At 37.0% G+C, this 23,943-nt stretch overlaps 3 protein-coding genes across 4 annotated transcripts in view; 1 reads left to right on the top strand and 2 right to left on the bottom strand.

Annotated features, from left to right (window-relative positions):
• The window catches only part of LOC148739741 (NAD-dependent protein deacetylase Sirt6-like), a 170,772-nt gene that overhangs the window by 50,545 nt on the left and 96,284 nt on the right, over positions 1-23,943 (top strand). The window lies entirely within an intron of this gene.
• Positions 2,201-6,326, bottom strand: LOC148739751 (uncharacterized). 2 transcript variants are annotated; one of them, XM_088750112.1, is made up of 6 exons: positions 5,902-6,326; positions 5,123-5,173; positions 4,053-4,100; positions 3,703-3,759; positions 2,665-2,712; positions 2,201-2,395 (listed from the first exon to the last, which is right to left on the bottom strand). In XM_088750112.1, the coding sequence occupies exons 2-6, from the start codon at positions 5,159-5,161 to the stop codon at positions 2,246-2,248; spliced, it is 342 nt and encodes a 113-aa protein (XP_088606238.1). In that variant the 5' UTR covers positions 5,162-5,173; positions 5,902-6,326; the 3' UTR covers positions 2,201-2,245. The 2 variants fall into 2 exon arrangements, with proteins under 2 accessions (XP_088606238.1, XP_088606239.1); XM_088750113.1 differs by lacking the exon at positions 5,902-6,326 and having other exon boundaries at positions 5,123-5,861.
• Positions 7,419-9,383, bottom strand: LOC148739750 (G protein-coupled receptor GRL101-like). The gene is made up of 3 exons (XM_088750051.1): positions 9,257-9,383; positions 8,895-8,969; positions 7,419-8,681 (listed from the first exon to the last, which is right to left on the bottom strand). Exons 1-3 carry the CDS (start codon positions 9,307-9,309, stop codon positions 7,652-7,654), a joined length of 1,158 nt encoding a protein of 385 aa, XP_088606177.1. The 5' UTR covers positions 9,310-9,383; the 3' UTR covers positions 7,419-7,651.

The raw sequence follows: 23,943 nt of genomic DNA, 5'->3' as shown, positions 1-23,943 counted from the left end.
GGAATAAAAACAACATATGTTGGACAGTGTAAAGTTCCTGAAAACCAATTCATTCTTTTATACCTTTAGTTGGCTCCTTGGGCTTAGACTTACTTTCCTCCTCTTGACCTGCACAAATAGATTTACAATAGATTGCATTAATGCATTTATCTAAATTTGATTGAAAGCTTTAGAACCTTCCATCAGTGTGTAAACTTTTACTGTCACATGTGTTCAAATACTACCTTCTTTTCTTCTTTAACTTCTTAAGAAAATTATTACTCGGGCTTCCGCAGGAAAGCCCGAGTCTGAAAATGCAAGCCGTTTTGGTCGCCAAAAGGGGGCTCATGGTCCCAGGCGGTCCTTGCGTAAACCGCGGAAACTGGGGATGAGAGTGCGAACCATTTGTGTTATCGTGAGCCCGCTCTTCGTAAACAACGTAATTTACAGAATGCTGTGTTTTGTGAAGACCGATTTGCAAATATTCCTGTCTTATAAGCTCATCCCACATGCAAACGCACACGTCGTTCGTGGAAGGCCCACGCTAAATGATGTCCAGTGTTTTCGGAATGGGCCGGTCCACGGACTTCATTGCTTGAAAGCTAGCCAAATGTGGAAAGTTCACACTAGTTCTCACGAGATAAGAAATGAACCATATGTGCGTTCAAACTACGAAAATACTGGCAACACTGTGACGGCCGATTTAACAACAAACTATGATGCTGAGACGAACGCCTCACTTGCTGAAAAAATCAAGACTGTTCGTGAACACAACTTCGAAGGTGGCGCTAACAAACGATACTGTCAGAAGCAACTTAAATTGTAAGGTTAAATATGTAACCTAAGGCCTTCCGTTAAATATCCTGTTTCTATCACTGGTTTTTATTGGGTTCAATGCTTGTAAAGTACGATTTGGTATTTCGTACATAATCACTATTAACAATTGGTTAATGCGTTAGCGTGCGTTTATCAAGACTTGAAGCATGGGAGAAGTTTAGAGAGCATGAAAGATGCCTAAGAGTTGCACGAGTCGCAGCCGAGAGCAACTCTAGCTTCTTGAATGCTCTCCAACCTTCCCAAGTGCTCCACGTCTCGATGAACGCACAGCCGACACATAAACCAATTGTTTTATAACATAGTCAACGCTGTAGTTGAGGCATAATGGGCAGAAATTCCCTCTACTACTTTCGGAAAAGTATTACGCTATGTTTCAAGGACACGTTTTAGATTGGTCAAAAACTGACACGTGAATTCATGCGTGGAAATGAAGTTAGAGTTGCGAAACGAGATGAAACCGTTGATTGTTTTGTTTACCCTTTCTCTGGGTTCTTTCTCGGGAGTTAAAAAAAATTTCAATCCCAGGGCAGATTTTCATCGGCTTGTTCGCTTGTTGCCATGTCTAGTTTAACTTTTTTGGGGAAGTTTTCACCGTTTTTTAATGAAAAATGCTGAAGTCACTCGCGGGGCATTTGTTTGCAGACGTCACCAGCGTGTACAATGGGAAACTGAAACACGCTCGCGCAATTTAATCTGATTGCTTAACAATTGGTTCATGCTTTAACGTGCACTGTCGAGTTATGGAGCAAGAGGGAAATTTAGCTTCTTGAGTGCTCTCTAAACTTCCCACGTGCTCCATAACTCGATAGTGCACAGCTAAAAGCATGAACCAATTGTTTTATAACATAGCCGGTGGAATTGTGCATTAAATCCGACGCGAAAAATGGACAACAATATCAGAAATGATTGTTCGCGGTAAGCGAAATATTAGGCAAAATAGGAATTGGTTTTATCTCAAAATTTCTGTTCAAAGCTCGAGTGTAATTTTATTGCAGTTTAAGTACAAAATTCAAAGGGTGGGAAAATTGTCTTCGTTTTGGGACTGGTGGGCCGAGTCTTTGTTTGCATCCATTATTGTCGCGAAATATATTATTTTTCCCCGCGCTAACAATGGCTGCACGAGCGAAAAAAAATTCTGGCGAAGCGATTTGCTCACGCTTTCAGCGTGCACTATCGGGATTTAGAGCACGCATTCGTATAATGAATTTGATTGCGCGGCTCTGCTACCTATGTTATAAACGAATTTACAAGCTATGTTATACTTGTACTCGTGTGTGGTGTGAATGCCATGGCTATAAAAAAAGCCCGAGTGAACGCTCCTCGAGCGTCTAGTTTATTCAATAGAAATGACGTTAGTACGTACTCAGTCGTTGATTTTGTTTTACTCAAGCCTTTAAAAAGTCGTTAATCTTGAACCAATTCTCAGGTATTATGCCCAGTGATTACCATGGTAAAAAAACAAACTCTTCGATAACTGATACAGTGCCTTGAGTGATTTACAAAAAAAACTACTTTCTCCTTTACTTTTGTCACTAGGCCCTGGAATCTCCTCTCTCCACCTGCTCCTCACCTTTACCAGCTGTGTGAAAGCAAAGCTGTTAATAAAGTTATATAGGATTTTATTGACAGCTGCTGTCACTGTCACTGCGTAGGCTACCACATACGTCGTCAACTAGTTACCAGGGTCTTAATAAATAACCCGGCTTGCTGACCGCTATCAAACCAGAAAACTTACAAACTGGCCGAGTTAGTCGTTGAGATCATGAAAATCTTTCACTGTAGGCGAAAATAAATGCAACACAAATCGGACAAATGTACAGTTCCTAAAAATCAATACATTATTTTCACCTTCCTCAGTCGACTTTTCAGGTTCAGCCTTACTTCCTCCTTCTTGACCTGTGCAATTAGGTTGAAAATTCATTGCATTAATCCAATCATTTAAATCTGACTACTTGCATTTGTTGGAGGGATTGAGTAACAGGAACATAACGTGAGTTTTCGAGAGCATTGAAACAATCAGCTGCAAGCTTCATCAACTTTTGGAATCTTTGACGCAGGGACATTAATTAACGCAATTGATATTGTCTCTGTTACTGCTGATACTGGATGAGTGCGTAACTATGACCGGGGTGGGAAAAAGGGGAAAGAAAAATTACAACGATTGAAGGAACAAAAAAGGTGATCAAATGTCAACTTTGTGATCAAATGTCTGTGAACTTCTAGCCAGGCGCAGCATGTAGGTGGAGCTAATCAAATTATTCCCCTCGGAATATGAACCCCTGTAACGTTAACTTGATCAAAACAGCAAACCAAAAATGACTAAATGTCAAGCTGCTGCTCGTTTTTCTGGAACTACCTTATATTGGAAGTTTCTGATATTATGATGGTATTATGCTCATTGAAACCCGCCATAATCCCTATATATTTCAACTGTTGTATCAACAGCTATAAGCTACACCGATGATGACTGTCCATCATTAAGGAAGAGCTCTTGCAAGCACCTTAACCTTCGGTCACTTCTGTTTTCTGTCTGTAGATCCATCATGATAATTAATTCCATACAGAAGAGTACGTTAAAAAGAACTAGAATTTTGAACGTAAGAACCGTCCATCGGTGTTAGACACTTCTACTTACAGAGATATTCAATTATTACCTTCTTTTTTTGGCTTCTTCAGAAAATGATTTATTTGATAGAATAGTACATTACGACTCAGTAATTCAACTTTTTGCTTTACTTAAGCGTTTTCAAAAAGTCATTGATTTTCAACCAATTTCTCCAATAGAATTTTTTCCAGTGACTACCTAAGTAAAAGCGAGGCTGCGATAACTCATTAAGTGGCTCAACCTCTTGAGTGACCAATCAAAAACCATTCTCTCTCTAATACCTTTGTCACTGGGCCCTGGAATGTCTTCACTCGCCACCTCCTCCTCAGGTTTGCTAGCTGTATCAAAGCAAAGTTATAAATTACAATAAAGTATGAATGCCTTCAAGGTAATGTTTTGGATTTATGTCATACATTATATGGACTCTTACTGTCACGAGTAGACTGAAACAACTTCTGTCAAATAAACTGTGAAACCGTCTACATAGTAAACTCATTGCTCGCTTTTAAACAAGCAAATTGGCCCAGTTAGCCATCTGTCAAGCTTATGAACAACATGTATTGTAAGCAGGAGTAAATAAAACATATGTTAAATAATTCGGAGTTCAAAAGATAAACTCATTGCTTTTTACCTTCGCTAGTGGGCTTTCCGGGTACAAGCTTACTTTTTCCCTCTTGCACTACACAAACAGGTTTTAAAAAGATTGCATTAATAAAACCATATAAATTTGATTATTTGCATTCTATGAAACTATCGAGAATTCTGGGTGGGGCACCAGGGACAGCACTCAACCCCAATTTCGAAGTAGTGTTTAAACAGTCAGATGTGAACTACTATCACTTCTTAATATCTTTGTTGAATGGCCTTTAATCTCAGTTATCACTATTTTCTCCGTTACCTCCGGTACTGGACTAGTGCAATGAGTGCATACCCAGGTGGTTTCATGATAAACCTTAAAATGAATTGTTTTCACTAACTTCTTTATTTCCTTTATCTTTTTCTCTTCTTTTTCCTCTAAAACACAACAACCTACTGCACCTTCTTAGATAGTTCCTTACAATCTTTCTAGAAGATTCTACAGATTTACAACACGACTATTTTTAGTAACATTACATCATAGAGTTTTCCAGAATTTACGGCAAACAACTCGAGTTTCTATAAATAGACGTCACGTACTCATTTCGAAACCACTAGAACTTTCCTAAAGGACTACTCAAGAATGTTCTGGAAATCATAGGATAATCGATAAACGTGCCAAATAACATGTCTTCTGTCCACTTGACCTACATGCAACTGCCCGGTAACTTTTTAAAAGCAGTAATAATAATAATAATAAAAATAATAATAATAATAATAATAATAGTAATAATGATAATGACTAAAGATCAAGCTAGTACTCGCTTTCCCTTATAATTTTTTAACAACCTTGAAATTCATGCCTCTTTATCTTACTTAAATCAAAATTTCTATCGTTAAAACGCCCAATAATCGCGATATATTTTGAACCTTCTATCAGCTGCTTTAGTTACAACTACTGTCCGCCATAAGAAAGGTTTCTGCAAGCACATACCCTATCCTTCAGTCACCTGCATTTTTTTCTGTAGATCCATTATGATATTTAACTCAATGTTAATTAGCACTTTCATAGAACTATGTAATTTTCATCAATAGAACCTTTTATCGGTGTAGACACATAATTACCTCCTTTTCGTCTTTTTCGTCGGTATTGGCTTTCTCCATGATGAACGGTTACTGCAGCAATATCAAGTGCGCCCTTTATTTGACTAAACTGATAGTTGTTTCGTAAAGGCTCAAAAGCTGATTACTCAACTTATTCGAGTCTTGCTACGTGTAGATATAAACATAACTATTTACCCAAATAAGGTAATTTGTAACGAGAGCAAGAACAGTTCTAAACAATATGCACTGAGGAGCCTTAAATTTCACAATATACTTATACATCTATCTTAGTTAAATTCATGTACACTGATACTGATCCTTTGAAGGCTTTAACCAGGCGTGGATCATTTTCAGGGAAGAAATTTATTTGTGTGCACCTTTGAGGTGAATGCTTCTAATTTTGACCAATATCCTTTAGTTTGTCACCTCAAGACCATCAATTGCATTTCTCTAACAACAGCCGACTTGTCAATTGGAGGTTTTTCAATTGCGATGATCCGTTAGGTTCAGTGAGAAAGGAGGGAAATACCTAGCTAATGACATGAACTCATTCATAAGACTAACTTAGAATCTGTGATTTGATTGGTGAGGATAACGTTAATAATACAAAATACCGATCATGTTGATTTGACATAAAAAAATAAAAATAATAAAAAAAACAACGCAGTCAGGTACTCCATGCGCCAGCTTGGTAGTAGCAGCTAAAAAATTTGGGTGGTAAAAGGCATCCCTACATTCATTGTTTTATAATATAGTATATTGTCTTTCAAAAAAAATAAAAAATTGAAAAGGCCTTATACCTTTCACAGTCTTTTTAGTGGCTGGACGGGTGTCAAAAGCATCCTCATAATCTGTTTAAAGGAAAAAAGTCGAGTAAAGCATGTCATGATGCTTCTGTTTCGTGTTTTCTTCTTAAATATATTACTAAACAAAAGCAACGGCAATAATATGTATATTCTATTAATTAATAATTGACAAAATATATTACCAAGTTATCTAGATATTAAAAAAGACCTATTATATTTTCGGTCAAATTTATATGCAGAATTGGATGCGTGTAAGCGTAAAAATATTTGCACCAAAGTTCTAGAAATCATGATCAATTAGCTGAGTTCTCGATGGATATACACTTGTTATGTTACACAGCTCATATTTACATCTGCAAGAATGCGAGTTTTATGTCAATTAAGTAATTATACCTGAGGAAGATGCACTTTCAGCCACTCTACAGGCTTGTTCCATCGCTGTTGACATAGCAAAGGGATTTTTTTTAAGTTAGAGTTACTTATCATATAATAATTTGAAAGAATAAATATTCTGGTAGATTTAAATGTTTAGACTACATGTACCTGCCAAGGGAGTTGGGTTGCAAAGCCATCAACAGCAGTATGAAGGTTGCAAGTTTTTCGGGTCGAATAATATCCTCGATATGTTTCCCATATAATTGTTTTACTTCACTATTTACAAGTTGCTGTCTAAAAATAAGTAAACAGAGGGAGCACGGACCTGATTGAGGAGCAGGCAATTCAGGGGCTTCCACTTCTGGAATGTCGTGTTGGTCTATTACTTGCATTTCAATATGTTCTCCTATGGGGAAGAAAATGAAAGAAAAAAAAACAGGATTCCTAACAACTTTTCCATCTTTTCTTTTCTTTGCATTACACAAAAAAAATTCCCAGGTAGAGAGGGGATATTTTATGTATATTTAAATTGAGAAGAACTATATTTTTACCCTCTTCGTTGATAGCATGTGCATCTTCATTTCTAATTTGTCCCTGCTGGTCATTTCCTGCTTCTTCCATATTATAAAACAAAAAAAAGAACAAAAAAAAAAACCGAGAATAAGTCAATGTCAGACTTTTCCAAACATTTATTACATAAAAATCATTCCGCTACAAGTTAGGTTTGTATTAATCTTCTTACCTTGAAATTGAAGACAGAGGTTGATCATTCTCTATTTTGATAATTATTTACAAATTTCCGCTCACACTCTTATTCAAAAGGATTCGGCGACTAGCTTCAATTTGCTTCAACATTCCTAATACATGGCTTTGAAGATACTAACCTCCACAACTCAAACTGAAATAATGATTTCTTATTGGGTCGTCCCCCATTAAACTTTCTTTGTCCCCATTTATGATTGCTTTTCGTACGCCTCAGGTGTAAAAAAGTTTAGAACAAATTATTAAAAGGAAACTTGTTTGTCATTACAAAATTTGTTAAACCTTGATATTTCTTTATTTCGAGGTGGGAGGCACCATCATTGTTGTCAAATTTGCTATTTTAATATTGGAAAACTGTACCTTCTTGATTTTGTCCTCTGCAGAAAATAGATTGAACATTGGACCATATCTTCCTCAGTTTAGGTTTCAATACAGCTTGCACCTGCACATTTGAAATTTACGAAGAAGTTTGTGTAAGACTTTCGAATAATCTCTTTTAAATTTAGGCGGGTCTTTATGGTCATTGTTTATTATGTTAGTCGTCACAATTACAAAATTAAGTTGCCAGCCTGCTCTGACACGAAAGAAAATTCCAACATGTCATGTCCTATTTAAAAGTGATAAAAAATAAACCTGTTACCTGTGGAGTAGAAAGTGTATACAGCAATGGGTTGATAGCTGAATTGATCGGCAGAGCGAACACTGCAATCCACACTGCCAGATCGCCAGGTGGATCAAATGTTTTTTCGACGTGAGACTTGATGCCGATAGCAATGATTGGTATCCAACACAGGAAATCGGTCAGAATAATGAAGAAGACTCTTTTGGCAAGTGCTCTTTCTCTTTTGGCCTGCGCACTTTGTGCTCTTGCTTGTATTTCACGAACAGTTCCATGTGCACCGAGCCGTCTACTTGACGACCATGATTTCAACAAGATGGCAATATAAGCCACCATAATGAAGATGAAAAGAGAGAAATTTAAAACGATAAAGATGGAAGTGGAGTATTCCCAGCCTTCTTGTAATTGTGGGGAAAGTTGCAGGGGCAGGCACACTACGTTTTTGCCATAATACCAGTCACCAAAATAGCGCATCCCAGACAAGGGAAGGAATGCCATAACGCCTCCCACCAGCCAGATAACTGCGCACGCTAGACGAGCCTGCCTTGGTGTAATTTTTGCAAAAGTGTAGGGAAACACAATGTTCTTGAGCCTGTCCCATGCAATCAAAGAAATCATCATAACTGACACCTCACTTGAAAGGATAGACATGGCGCCATTGAAATGACAAAACCAACCAGTGCGCCACTCATAGTCGTGCAGGTAGTATTCCCCCGACCATTGCAGGTCTTTTACAGCTATAATGATAAGGTAAATACCCATGATGCCGTCTGAGATACCCAGATTTACCAACATGATAGACTGGACCACATTGTTATCAGGGAAAAAATACTGCCACCCAACAACAAACAAAGACCCAAACAACGACATAAGACCGACAACCCAAAGACTTCTCCTTGGAGCAAGGTTACGGAACATGGAGTGACAGCTTGCGAAGTTGTCATTGAAAGAATAGTCGCAATCGGCATCCTGCCTGAAAAGATCGAGGTGGCAGCACATTAGGTTGGTGTCCAAAGTCCTAGATTTGGAAAAAAAAAGAGAAGAAATATTTAATATTAATAACAACCTTACACGGATAGAAAACAATGGGCATTCAGTGATCCAGATACATTCAAGGTTAATGATCTGCAGACGATTAATAATTGTTGATTGATTGATAACATACACTCTTATTAGAACAGTTTTTTAAAGGGGTGATTGAAGTAATTGTTTATTATGGACGGAGTCTTACACTCTGATAATGTGCTTCAACTGCTGGGTGAAAAATCCTCTAGGGAGCTCAGCCATCAGGTTGTAGTGCATAAACCTGCAGTTGTGAAAAATAATCAGAAAAACATTAAGTTGGATTATATAGAAATTAAACCAAAAAAATTAATTTGGCTTACTCCAAAAAATGTATTTGAAATGGAAAAATGAGACTCATTTATTATTGTTAAAAAAAAAAAAACAGAAAGCACAAAAAAAGAGGGAAAAAAAAAAACAAAAAAACCCAAGAGCACTAAATATTTCATAAGAAAGCTCAGCTTTGTAATTAATTTTATGCAACAAAGTTTACTTGCTTAGATGAAAATCTCTCATTTGCCGTACACTTACAAAAATCGCAATTCGTGGGCAAAGGTGAAAGTCGTGCTGGAAACGTTTTGCATCTTATTGCCGAAGATATCTCTGAAACGAATAACATAATAACTCACAATTAGTTAGTAGACAGGGTCTCACGATTCTCTGTTTCCTCATAAATTTACGTGGCCCTGCTGTGAAACTATCTGACTCTCAACCATGGGTGTCCGCGTTTTTCTTAAATCTAACCTTGCTTGCTAAAAGTATGTTCATAAAAGACCATATTTTTAGTCAAACATAAGTCACTACAGCAGTACTTTGTTAATCAGCTTATTTTTATTTACTTCATATTAAAATTTGTGAACTAAAACCTCAGATTTCAAATGCTTCTGTTATACTCTTTCCATTGCTTCAAGTATTCTAATTTTTTTTTCTATTTGTGATTCACTGTACTCACAGAGCTTTGAGGTTTTCGACGCCTTTAAAAATTTTGTCAGGCAAAGTCTCGAGTTTGTTCTCCGAGAGATATCTTAAACAGGTGAAAGGAATAAAAGATAAATAATATAATACTGTAGCATAATATGATTGCAATTGGGTGTGGCACATTACATTTAATCGATGGCAGAGTTAACATTACAATAATCTTGTAATTTTGCTGTTTTCAACTGAGTTCATAAATGTAAAATGGCCTCCGTAAAGAATTTAAAAAAGCTGACGTTTTGAGCGTTAGCCCCTCGCCAGAGCTGTGTATGGTTTGCGAATCCACTCATCTTGGGAAAAGGTTTCAACTCTGAGTGTACTTACAATTCGAACAACTTTACCAAGCCCTGGAACTGATCTTCATGAAGCCTCTCAATTTTATTGTAGTCCAATTTCCTGAAGAAAGCACTATGGAAAGTTTAGACTACATAATTATGCAGAAGTAGCTGTGGAGTGATATCTTTAACACTTTTTTTTTCTTTTTTTTAGGTTACTACCGTAGTTCAGGTAAGGCAGTGACAATGCTTTCTCCAATAAAATAGCTCTCAGTTTTCATTTCTTACTCTTCAAAGAAAAACATCAGACATGAGAATAATACTTTCAAGGTTAAGCACGAAAAATCCCAAGTCTATTCCCAAGCGCCTTCATGAGGTCTATTGTTTAAAGCTGAATTTGGAAAAAGGTTTATGATCCATTTCCTGTTACAAATTACGAACTTATTGGGTAGTTTGATCCTCCAATACAATAATATTATATATAATATTTTAAAGGAAACTAATGTTTGCCTTCTGAAAGTATATTATAATTAGAGTTGTCATAATCTAGGAAGCTGTTGTATTTACCACATTCTAAAATTTTCAATACAATCTTTAATGTCAATAAGAATATTACTCACAGAAACTCTATCGCTGTAATGTTTCTGAAGATGTGCGGTGGCAGATTTCCAAGTTCGTTGTTTGACAAATCCCTACAAGAGATCCCCACAGTTACAAAGAATTTGCTAATGATAGAATTACCATCAACTGATTCATAGAATAATAATTATTGGCAGTTTGTGCTGAAAAACTTTCAAAAAGTGTCTTATTACTTGTGTAGTGGCCTCCCTTTTTCAATTTATTTCCCCCAAACCTTTAGCACATATTCCCAGGAAGAAGTCTTATGTCTTCAAATTCAGCTCAAGAAGACCCTAGCATATTAAACTTGCTAAGAACACAATAATAAAGAACAACTAGAACATGAGAACATCTGTCAACATCTTTTGAGAAAAACTGACATGAAATATGTTTCCCTTATAAAAAATTAAAAAAGAAGCCAATCAAGGAAACATCCACTTTCGACATTTTTTTGGGCGGGGGGAGTGGAAACTCCTCACAGCAGTGAAATAATTATAAAATAAATCAAAACAAAGAAACAAAAAACAAAAACAAAAAAAAAATAGGTAGAAAAAAAATTGCAACGTCACCGGAAGAAGAAAGATAATATCCAAATGCAAGCTATTTCTTTTGTCACAACTATTATTATTTTCATCATCATTATCATTACTATTATTATTGTTATTACTTTTATTACTATTACTATTTCATCATCTTTACTATAATTATTACTATTGCTATTATTACTAGCAAATATATAAAATAATAACTTAGTAATTATTTTATTCTATTAATTGTAGGTGTCCCCTATTAGTAGAGGGCTTGCCTCTCGGCTAGCTTATTTTCCTGACACTTAGATAAAGTTTCTATCTATAGATCTATCTATCTATCTAATAGCAAAATTATCCGGCTGGCGCAGGTATAGGTTAATGGTTTATCATATGTTAAAAGCTTGTACTTCATTCAGCAGAAAGAAACCTAGGAGTTGTTGAGGCTGCTATTATACAGAAGCTTTTAAACTTTTAAACCTCCAAGTACCTTAGCATTACTTTACAAAGCACATCAACTGCATAAAATAGCATTCTGTTATTCATCTACATGATCAAATTTACAAAGTCAAGCTGGAAAACTCCATGATGTTTGAACTGTTACAGCTGTGCCTTTGTAAACAATATGTTAAAAACTATCATTTGGTTCTACCCAATTATCTTCTTTGTTAAAAAGCCATCTCACTCACAGATGTATCAGCTTGGAAAGGCTGCTAAAAAGTCGGTGTGGTAGACTCTTCAACTTGTTATTTGACAGATAGCTGTTAGGAATGATGAGACAAAAATGTCTTTTCATTAAGACTGTAGGTCATAATTTATAAGCAAAAATACAAACAGAGGCTGGTCATCAAAAATTATAAAAAAGTGTAGTCAAATCTGGGCAATACGCTCATTTTAGAAAAATGACTGTTAAATCGTTTGTCTCACAATTTGTCAAACAATTAAACGTCCGTTTATCTATAAAACCAGGAGGAACAGCACCATTTTTGTTTATTGCTTATCATGGTTACTGTCGAGTATATACATATTGCCCATTCATTTTGGTAAGGTCAATATTTCTAGCAAAAGAAGAAACTCGTAGCTGACAATTTTACAATTGCTACCACGCCCAACTCTCTTGTGTTGGGAGAGGTAGGCTGGTTCCCCTTTCATTTAAAATCATTCTTAGGGTAGAAATAATTAGAGAAATTATCGAGCTCTTAATCTCAGAAGATACCAAAATAGGTAAAAAAAGGTAAAAATATCCCATAACGACTAGAAACTTTATGGCACGCATGATTTCATTGTTGAATGACTGCAGATCTTACACTGATCATTAGAAAAACAAAGATCAAAATTTGAGATGGTTAAATTGGTAGGTTATGTCTTTGGTGCTTATAGGAATATAATTAGTTATGAAATATTACAAGTGACTGATATTTCTTTCAGTCTTTAATAAATGTTTGGAATAGTGACAAAGAGTTGAGCAGTCAGTAAGCTAATACCTGAGGAAAGGATCTCCAAAAACACTTACAGTTCCTGCAGGTTTTCTAGATCTTGAAATAGTTCAGGAGGTAATTCAGTGATGTTGTTGTCTTGCAACCATCTATTTTGAAGTAGAGAAACATGATTAGTTGTATCAAATCCAGCTATTTCTATCAATTGAAAGTAGCTTCTAACTGACCTGTCTTTTGTCAGTAAAGGGAAAGAGAGATTAAAAGACAATGAAAAGAAAAAGCATGGGAAAAATCAACGACAAACGGATGGTTGGGAAATGGAATGCTTCTACTTTACAAAACATTTTTTTTTAAACTGAGCTGCAACATTTAATTCACAACTTAACAAATAACCACATTATGCAAAGCAATACTGTAATTGTGTCTTTTTCCACATTTTTCGAAAAGTTTAAATTATAAGTTATTTTCTTTGTATTAAGAATGTTTGTATTAAAAATGTGATTATCTGCTTTTGTTGATCTGTTTTCATTGCACTTCACAGCACAAGTCATAATGCAGATCTTGAAACACTCTGATCTAACAAAGGGAAATGATAAACTATTTCGATGCAAAGTTCTGTTTTGAGGTCAAGGAATTTCTTCTCCAATAGTATCTGATATTTACTCACAGTTCTTCTAACTCTTCCATGCGTTTGAAGGTGCTTCCATTAATTCCTTTCAGGTCATTGTCATTCAGGCGTCTGCGTTATTTACCATAAAAAAACCGATTATTAGTTCGTCTGTCTGGTTAGAGGGATTACTGTTGGTGTTATTAATGACTGATGTTTTGACAATTAAGCAAAAATGACATCAGTGACATCGAGTGAGGAGTTGCTCACACCAACTTTACCCAAAAAAGATATGCTTGGTTTAGTAATGACACTATGTTAATAATAAAAAATATAATGGAAATCTTTTAAAAAAGACACCTGGTCATGACTGTTCTATAGTGAATGAATCACGTAAAAAGTAAGTCGTGGCAAGATGTCTGATATCTGAGGCTTTTAGAGCTTAGTGTTGTGCATCAAGGGAGGCACATCTTTGCTGCGCTATCAGAAATATAGGACGATATATTATCTATCACTGAATCTGTAAATTCCTGTTCTTCTGTACACTAGGAATTGATCAGCAGGTGATAAATAGCCTGAAATCTGAGTTTTTAATCCATGGGTGTGAGAGTTGGCCCCTGGTATCAGTTGTACATGATTTGGTTCTTTACTCTGGAGGGTTGACTGTCCACCATAATTATTCACTTTTTCCAAGGCTGAGGAGAGAAAATATGCCTCTGACATCCTTATAAGGTAAATGGCTATACCAAAACATTTCTCCGTATCTGCCAGAAACCATAATTGCAGCTAGTAACAATGCTGATGGGAAAGAACCAGTAACTGGTTTTGTTGTTATTCCTTACATCTAGAGTATTATGGAACCCAAGAAAATTTTCAAAAGCCACAACGTTCAAGTTGCTCAAAAACCTTTTCAGACTACAGAGCATATTTTTGCCAAAGCTAAGGATCTTGTCACGAAAGAACAACAAACCGACGCTATTTATACTATTCCGTGCAATGACTGTGATCACGAGTATATCGGACAGACCAAACGTTAGTTTGGTAATCGGTTGAAAGAGTACCAAAAAGTGGCCCCTTTTTGCAGAAAAGAAAATTCAGCTTTATCGTAGCACACATGCCTGACTAATCATACAGTTGGGTGGGATAATTTTAAAATGATCTCCACTAATCGACCACCAGTGCCCTTGTTTGGAAGCTTGGCACATCAACCCCGCCCACGTTATCATAACCAGAAATCCTGTAGTGTCTCTTTAACCACCGACGGAAACTTCTCCACTGACCTCTACATCAAACCCACAGACAAACATATGTATCTATTGTACTCTTCTTGCCATCCATTACATACTAAAAGAGCCATTCCGTTCAGTCCAGCACTCCGCCTACTACGAATCTGTTTAACATACAAAGCTTTAAAGACTCGCGCCACTCAACTTACCACATACCACATACCTTCTCAAACGAGGTTACAGCCATAAATTCGTCACCAAACAAATACAACGCGCCGCTGACATCTCCCGCACACTTACCTTACAAACTAAAGACGTAAAAAAACCTAACCGTATTCCATTTATAACTACTTTTAATTCGTCGCTTCCTCACATCTCCAACATTATCAAAAAACACTGACATCTGCTGATGTCTTCTAGCCGCTACAAGAAAAATCAGTTTTCCTCAGCTGCCAGTTGTTGCCTTCAGACGTTCCCCCAACCTTCGCGACACATTTGTCACAGCCAAACTCCCCTCCAATTCTACCACTTCCCATCCTCAACTTCCCCCACCCCCTCGGCTCTTTCCATTGTGGTAGTAACTGCGCTACTTGTCCCAACATCTCTGACGGACATACTAACTGTAACCTTTTTTTCTACCTGGAAAACACGTACTATTAAATCTCACTTGACCTGTGACACTAAAAACTTTATCTACTTAATTCAATGTAACCGCTGTAACTTACAGTACATAGGAGAAACTAAACGACGTTTAAAAGACCGTTTTAATGAACACCGCCGTCCCATTGATAAACCTAACTCTATATCTAAATCTACTACAGTGGCAGAACACTTCCTTTCCTCTCCCAACCACTCTGCTCACGACATGGACCTTATAGCCATCGAAAAAGTGTTTTCCAAGAGAGACTCGATCCGCAAGGCCAGGGAAGCTTTTTTAATTTCAAGAGGCAATACTATTAATCCCGATGGCCTTAACGCTCGCGAAGAAAAGTATTAGACGGCTTTTCCCTCTACAATTCTTACTTCTCGTTATTTATACAATTTACCCTACTTTATTTCTATTTTTACTTACTATTTCTATTTTTAATTATCTCATTGTCAATCAAATTTGTTTTACGTTTTTCCGCTATTACATCATACAGCTATCTATAAAGTATCACCCTAACTCTATGTAGATTCCCACTACACCTGAAGAAGGCTGCATGGTTTGGCCAGCCGAAATATAGTGCTCCGTCTTAAAACTTAACTACGTTGCATCGGTCTTGCCTCTATACTCATATTTCTACCAAAATAGCCGCAAGCATGCGCCTATGCGCGGAAATGCGGACTAAATATGGCTGCAAAGTATAAAGGAAATAATGGGGAAATAAGAATAGTTTGCATTTTGTGCTATTACTGCTAGAAACTTAACGTTCACCATCATCAATAGATAGAATCAGAATTCGAACACAGGTAACCCAGGCTAACTGTTTGTGTTACTTACACGTGATTTTAAAAAAATAGAACATATGGGCGAAGTTTAGCAGTGTTCCAGATAAGAGACGGGTCTCGGGTCAAAAACCCAACGGCAACCGCTACGTGACCCGACACTGATTAAAAGGAAAATCGGCTAAACTACTTGTTTAGATTAAAATACTATAATTATGAAAGAAAACAAAAGTAAATAAAAGAGTGAAGTTTCCAATGAAAAACGATTGAAAGCAATAACTAATACAAGATATTAAGGAAAAGAAGTTTGAAAAGACGACTCAACAAAATTCCAAAGGCGACTTGACTTGCGAATCATTTGGTACTCTGTTCATTTAGCAAATAAAAGAGAACGTGCCCCTGAAATAAAAGTTGACTTGCTGTAGCATTGTTAATTTCCATACTTGTTAGTTCAGAATAAAATAAATACAGTTCGATGATCTCTGTAAAGCTCAAGAAACTGAGAAACTATGCATCTGATTCATACGTGGCGGCGGCTGACGCGTGTGATTTTCTCCTCGTTTACCTAGCACGTAATCAAACTCTTCCCCAATCGAATTTCATTTCTTTGTAAACAAGATTCCATAAGGTTACACCATAGTCACACCAGGTCCCGGTTGTTCGAAGGATGGATAACGCTATCCAATGGATAATTCTCTATCTTCTGGATAACGCGGTACGTTTACTTGTCACATCCAATAAACAGCGATTTATCCGTTGGATAGCGTTATCTACTCTTCTAACAACTGGACCCATAATGTGATTGGTTGTTGAGAAAGAATGGATTCTGGCCAATATTCCCGAGGGTGTAGTCTGATGGTGAGTTTTACCTTTGAGCAATCTGGGACTCCCCTCACTCCACGGGGACTTATTTTACTCATTACCAGGTGCCCCGAGCTCAGTGTCAGTTTGAATTGGACAAATTGTGACGGCAACGGTTTCGGACCGCCATTCTTCTGGGTTAACGTTCAGGATTTACGGAGCCAGCAGGCTTCGCGTTTCAAGCTGGAGCTGCTTTAGTGGATTCAAGGTTTAGAGTTATGGTCTAGTACGAGTAAACGGTTGCATTGATTCGGTTCCCCATCAACAAGTTTAACTCAAAAAGCAAACATTCTCTAGCTCAAAAAACATCCTAAAAAAATGGTGCCTTTTCAACTTGTAAAGTGGTATTCTAGCTCCAGAAATGCGAGATGCGAGGAAATTAAGCCATTATTTGGGCAAAAAATGCTCCTTCCAGCGGTTCGTTTTCTTTTTACTTCGACCACCATTTTGTTTTTTAATACATTTTAATGACCATACATGAGGTACCTAATGATAAAAAAGCCGGCCTACGTTCAAAATAACCGGTTAAAAATGAAATAAAAAGCGGGAATTTGAGGGAAACGATAGCTGACTGACTGGGCTGAATCATGAAATACTCAGGCAGAGGGTATGCGGTCATGGACGCGGGCTCGAGTGTTCTAGGGTTAAAATTCAGCGAAATTATCGGAAATGCTAAGGGCTGACAGTTAAAACCGAAGAACTCTGTTTTCGTCTAAGGGTATTTTCCTATTCCCAGAGGTTTTAAGGAGAAAATTCATTTTCGAAAAGTTATAGGGGGGTGTACCAAATTTTTGAAGGTTGTTCTGTAAATAAAAAGCGGCAAGGAAAACGACGCCTCGAAGCAACAGAATAGGAAATCAACTCTGCAAGCTACTCCAAACGCCGCCACGACGAAATGTCTCTTAGTGACCGGGAAACGCCTTACAAATAAGATCGTCGATTGTTCAGTCTTTAAATCTTTATCTTGGGAACTCAAGTATAGAGCAGGTGGATAGTCAGAAACTCCTAGGACTTATCACTGACCGACACTTACGCTTAAATAATCACGTTGAAGAACTGTGTAATAATACTATCCCAAAGAATAGCACTGCTTAGGAAGATAAGAGGATTCCTCCACATTGAACAGTGCATATCATACTATAACGTAATGATAAAACAACTTCTGTTATATGGATCAACTGTTTGGTCAAACTGTTCAAGTGATGACATAATGAGAGTCTTCAAGTTTCGAAAAACGCGCTCCCCGAGTTATCTTGAAAGCTGATACAAGGTCGAACAGCGTGAAACTCTTTAAGAAAATAGAGTGGCTTCTTTTTTATGACGAAGTCAAGTCTAATTAAGAGCGTTTTAGTTTTCAACTGTTTACCAGGAAACTGTCATGCACATATGTACGATATATCTAAATATAATGCAGACCTACACTCACGAACTAGTCGTTATAGTAAATTATATCTCGCCTGCCCTCGCTTCAATCGTGAAACCTAGGAAGGAAGGACCTTCAGCGTGCATGCGACAAGGCTGTGGAATCAGCCACCTTCAAACCTAAAAAAATACTTGACAGCAGTTGCCTCTTTCAAATAGGCCCCGGTTTCACAGACATTTCCTAATGAGCTACGATGAAGAAGAATATTTTAGTTCGAATGAGATAGCAAATTGAATCTCGCCTACCTTCGTTTCAATCGAGGTGACCCGATATGTATATTGTATTCAACCCGACCCATGTGGCATATTTTATTTTATATAGTTTTTAGCTTGCATACTTATAGACCTGTTTATAATCATCGAATTCATTTTACATACATCTCAACACTAATTATGGTAATTTTAGGATCGAGGGCCACTAGTTCATCAGTTGAATAACTGTCATCTGTTACCCTACTGAAATAAAGTTATTATTATTATTTTTATTATTATTATTATTTCTCAAAAATCCTTTTTTCTGCGGCAAAACCTAGCGCGTGCGCATACGTTACTCAGCTCTGTCACGATAGCTAATATTCAGTGCCGTGTCTGTTGTTCCCATCAGACCTTCCTTTCAACCTTGAAAATTTAATTAGTTGAGATATCATTGAAAGTAAGGGCTTTTCCTTATTTTCGATCTATTCTCCATGAAATCTGCAAAACTTAGAGCATTTAAGCTGCGGTAATAGCCTTTCGAATGATTTTTCTTTCGTCCGTCCGCCACGTTGAATACCGAAAGTCACGCGCCCGCCGTTCAAGCCGTTGACTGTCTACGATTTCTTATTATGTTTAAATCGTGATGATGGCGGCTTACCAACTGAAACCTATTTGCACCTCGTCAGAAAAAAAGGGCAGCTTTTTAGTGGGCGTATAAAAGGACCTCTTATTACAACGATCAGGTCATCACTGAAGAAGGCACTAGAAAGGAGTGTCGAAACGTTGGGTCTATGAATGGTAATATTCTGGTTGCATTCCTTAAATCCTTAAATCCTTAAATCCAGAGTAGCATCAAACCCTGTCTGATTTGGTTCTTTTGGAGCACATTATGAGATCAAATGAGCAGGACTTTTTTTCATCGTTGAAACCTGATCTCGAGATATCTTTATGTACAGAAGAAAAAGACTCACTTGTCGGTAGTCTTGAGTAAGAAGATCGTGAAAACGAAAAAAAGTTACTTACAAAAATCGCAACTTTGTGTTGTTGTCAAAGATTCCCCGGGGCAGGTTGTGTAATTGCATTTCGGACAAGTACCTATGGATATTGCACCCTTAGATAAGTGTTCTATAGCGTATAACACAGCAGCAATACAGTAGCAAATCACTTATTAGTTAGTTAAGTAAACCCAAAGTTGTGTTGAATTTGTTGTTGACATTTTGGTTACCGTACTTAACTTAACAATTTTAATTCTAATCATTAATTTATACCCAGACAGAGTAGTACCCATATTTATAACTGGATTACAGTCAGAAAATCGATATTTCTGTTTTTTTCCTAATCTGTACATGTGATTTAGCGCCCTTTGAATTATCAAAAACTTTGGTTGGCTCTCAATCTTACAGGATATCCCAAGATATCCTGTAATATTGGGGGATATCCCAGGATATCCCCCAGTGCAATTAGCATGTCTTTTGACATGCTAATTGCACTGGGGGCACCCACAAGTTTAGATGGATATGGTTTGTTTTTGGTATTTGTGGAGAATAATAGAAAACTTGCGAGTGGAAAATTGCTCTCGCGTTACTTTGGTTCTTTTAGTTAGTTCTTCTTATTTTTTAAAATATGACCGGTAATCAGTGACGGACTCAGACCTTGAGCTGACAGGGGGGGAGGGGGTATTTTGTGTTTAAACCTACCAGCTCTTCTTTCTTCTGCGATGTTTTTTCTTTACCCAAATAAAGGGGAAGGGGGGAGGCTGGTTCGCAGCCTCTCTCCTAGATTCGCTACTAGTAATGAATTCGTTATCATATTCGTTCTTTTCTGAGAATGTCCAAATGGTTCTTAAAATTGATTATCTACGGATCTTAACACAAAATTTTCTAACACAAATATTCTCAAATTTTTGTTAACTAATTGACAAACGCCATCAGATATCATTGCCTATTTCACGTAATTAGTTACTTGTTCATTTTTTATCTTATTTCAAGAGTTAAAAGCGTCAGCAAGTTATAAACAACAAAAACTAATACTCTTGGTATTGTCTTAAACTGGAGAAAAATAAAAAAACCCTACTTACAGCCACACCAAGCGGGTGTTTCTACTGAAAATATCTGACGACAGTTTATTCAATGGGTTACCGGACAAGTAACTAAAAGAAAAAGAAAAACGTTAAAAGCTTGACAGTAGCAAATCAATCGCACTTCTTTTGCTTTAATCGTGATTTCCTAGTACGTGATTTTGTAGTACAGTAAATACTTTGAATACTTTGAAGACTTTGTAAATGCTTTGAGATATTTTGAATTAAAAAAATGCCATAGAAACAAAATTGTTATCCACGCCGTCTTGTATAACCTTAGATCTTGTATAACCTTAGTATCTCTCACGAGTTCGCTGCGCTCACTCGTGAGAGATACTTTCAGCACTCGAAGATAAAATTCGTATCCCCAAGCGGCCATGTAATATCCTCTATATATCTTATTAGATGTTTTGTTGTGTAGCATCGCTGAGTATTTTTACGGGCTGTGCCGAATTTTGACGAGCCCGTAGGGAGAGTGAAAATATAAAAAAACGAATGAAAATAGTCAGCGATTCATAACTGCAAAAAGTTCAATAAGAGATTTATCATCCAACCGGCACCAAATTGTTATTTCAGTGTGGGCGAATTTCGCGGATATTTCGGGAGTACAAATATCGCTTGATAATTGTACTCGTCTCGCGTGATGAGTGTACGTACACATGTTTACTATTTTAGCGCTAAGCCCTCTGAAAAGGTTTTAGAAACACTTGAAACTCAGAGATTGGTGATGAGATCGTTCTTAGTCAATGAAAAAATATGTTATGATTTATTAGGAGCCAATTGAAAAATCTATAATTAACAAAAATAGCAAAAACAATGAATCTAGGGATGCCTTTTACCACCCAAATTTTTTAGCTGCTACTACCAAGCTGGTGCATGGAGTACCTGACTGCGTTGTTTTTTTTGTTTTTTTTTTTTATGTCAAATCAACATGATCGGTATTTTGTATTATTAACGTTATCCTCACCAATCAAATCACAGATTCTAAGTTACTCTTATGAATGAGTTCATGTCATTAGCTAGGTATTTCCCTCCTTTCTCACTGAACCTAACGGATCATCGCAATTGAAAAACCTCCAGACAGAGTAGTACCCATATTTATAACTGGATTACAGTCAGAAAATCGATATTTCTGTTTTTTTCCTAATCTGTACATGTGATTTAGCGCCCTTTGAATTATCAAAAACTTTGGTTGGCTCTCAATCTTACAGGATATCCCAAGATATCCTGTAAGATTGGGGGATATCCCAGGATAATCTGCTTGCGACGTCATATAGTGTCAAGGTTCTGACGCCGTGTTTCGGTCCAAAGTTAGCCGAAATTCGACTAAAATTCATTCAGAAAGGTGCTATATGTCCTGTTGAGAAGTCATTAGTCAATGATGTTATTAGCGCATGCAACAAAAATACCGGTAACAAGCGAAGTCGAGAACGTTGCCTTATTTAGTTGCGCTTCAGGAGTGACTTAGCAGTCGTTGCAAACAGATGTCAACGTTATATTTGCTCTTGAATATCCTAATCTCGGCTCTTTAAATATCGCTAACAGAAATTTTCGATTTTAAAAATATCTTTAAAGGAATAAAAAATTATCCTGTTTGAGACTTATGCAACAAGCTATAGAACTTATACGGAAAGTAAGATGATAATATGAATCCACATGGGCGATTAAACTTTATACTTGTTCCATTCCATTTGGGTCTCGTGTCTATTGATTCATCAGTCAATATTACAGCTAATTAAGTAATTTTTGCATGCGATTTGTGTCACTGTCATTAGATGTTAACTAGATTTCAGCTCTACTCATTCTTCTTCATAATTTTCAAATTTTGATTTTGAAATCATCGTCGTTTTCCCCTTGTTTATTGAATATTTCATTCACGATAGTAAGTCTCTTTTGAGCACCGCCGTGCAAGAGTTGCAATGCATCTTGAACGTATTTATGACGAAACCATGTAGAAACCAAGTGACACAACGACAAAGATTTTTACAATTAGTTATTGCTAAACGATGAAAAAATGAAATAAACTCAAGCAAGTCACTAATGAAACGGCTATGCCGAGGAATAATACATCATGCTTTTTTTTTTTCTCTTTTTAACATCACAAGCCGTTCAAGACTGAATTAAATTAATAGATTTAGAAAGTAGTGTCCAAATAAAATTGATTATCATTTTCTTGTGTAGCATGAGAATGACTTTCTTTTCTTAGTTTTCATCAGCGCTGATTAGAAATTTATCACGACAAAAGGTACAGACCAGAGGTAACTCCTGAAATGTCACACTCTCACTTCAATCCTGGGAGCACCTCACTCATTACGGTAAAAAAGACAATGACATCAAATGACAGAACAGTACAGCTGGTAAGCTTCGTAATATCTCATTTGCTTGACTGGCTTACACTTCAATATGCCGCAAGTTTATTGATAAATTAAAGGGGGTGCCACTTAACTACAAGTCTGTTGCTAAGGAATCTTAAAACCCCCATAACTTCGGTTCCTTGACCCCTGTGGCCATCAAAGTTTGTCTGCTTTGTTCGATCCATTTTCCGTTGAAATGTTTTGTGCTATGTACTACCTTCAATAAAACGTTGGTTACAGAACCTCGTACTGTTTTGTCACCCACCTTCCCTATCGAATGTAACACTATATGGCACGCGTAACACTATATGACGCATATATGACAGTTTGTACCATGAACTCATTTAGTATGTCACGCGATCAAAACAAAAAAGGGTATCTAGTCCGAGAAATGAGATTGTTTATCGACAACCTGGAGCATGCGTTTGATAAAAAGTACAATAATTCGAAAATTGTGGACTTTTACGTGTAAGTGGCTATAAATGCACATTTTCATGTACTGCCCACCACCTGTTTATCAGAAAAGTAATTCCATACTGCAGATTATAAATAATATCAATCTCTATCCTATCCACGAAAGCCAATATCGGGTGAAGAGATAGAAAAATCCCGGGTCGTTTGCTTGATTGTCTCGGACCGCCTCCCAGTTAGCTCAATGGATAGAGCGCTGGACTGTTGTGCGGAAGGTCCAGGGTTCAAGCCCCAGTCGGACCAACGCTCATGGTCTCAAAATAAATGAGAAGAATATGCTACCTTTCTATAACATCAAGAAATGGTTAGATATTCTGGTCTTCTCGGATAGGGACAAATAAAGGGAGGTCCCGTCTCCTGCAGGGTTAGGGGTAAGAGACGTTAATTTCCCACGCACGAGATTACTGTGTGATGGGAAATTATATAAGTGACTGAGATATCGCATTCTCGAATGGCTCTAGTAGATCTTGGATGTCGGCCAGTGTTCCTAGGAAGTAAGTCACTGATGTGAAAGCGGCATAGCATGCCTGTGGCTGTGTCTGAGGGAACTTCGCCTATTGAACTATTTCACTAACCCAATCAGAACACCTTCTCACTGACGATTTTTCATCCAGTCCACAGTTATGTTAAAGTTCTTTTCCTTGGAATACTTCTTTTACACTTTCTTTCTTGTCCGGCCTTGTGATAATCCAGCAGTCCTTTTCGTTTGGAAAGTCGCCAAAATCTGGACCCAGAGTACTCAGCAA

The sequence above is a fragment of the Stylophora pistillata genome, chromosome 2 (genome assembly GCF_964205215.1).
Source record: "Stylophora pistillata chromosome 2, jaStyPist1.2, whole genome shotgun sequence".
NCBI classification, from domain to species: Eukaryota; Metazoa; Cnidaria; class Anthozoa; order Scleractinia; family Pocilloporidae; genus Stylophora; species Stylophora pistillata.
Note: the sequence above shows the minus strand (reverse complement) of the source record. Positions and strands in the feature narration are given on the sequence as shown.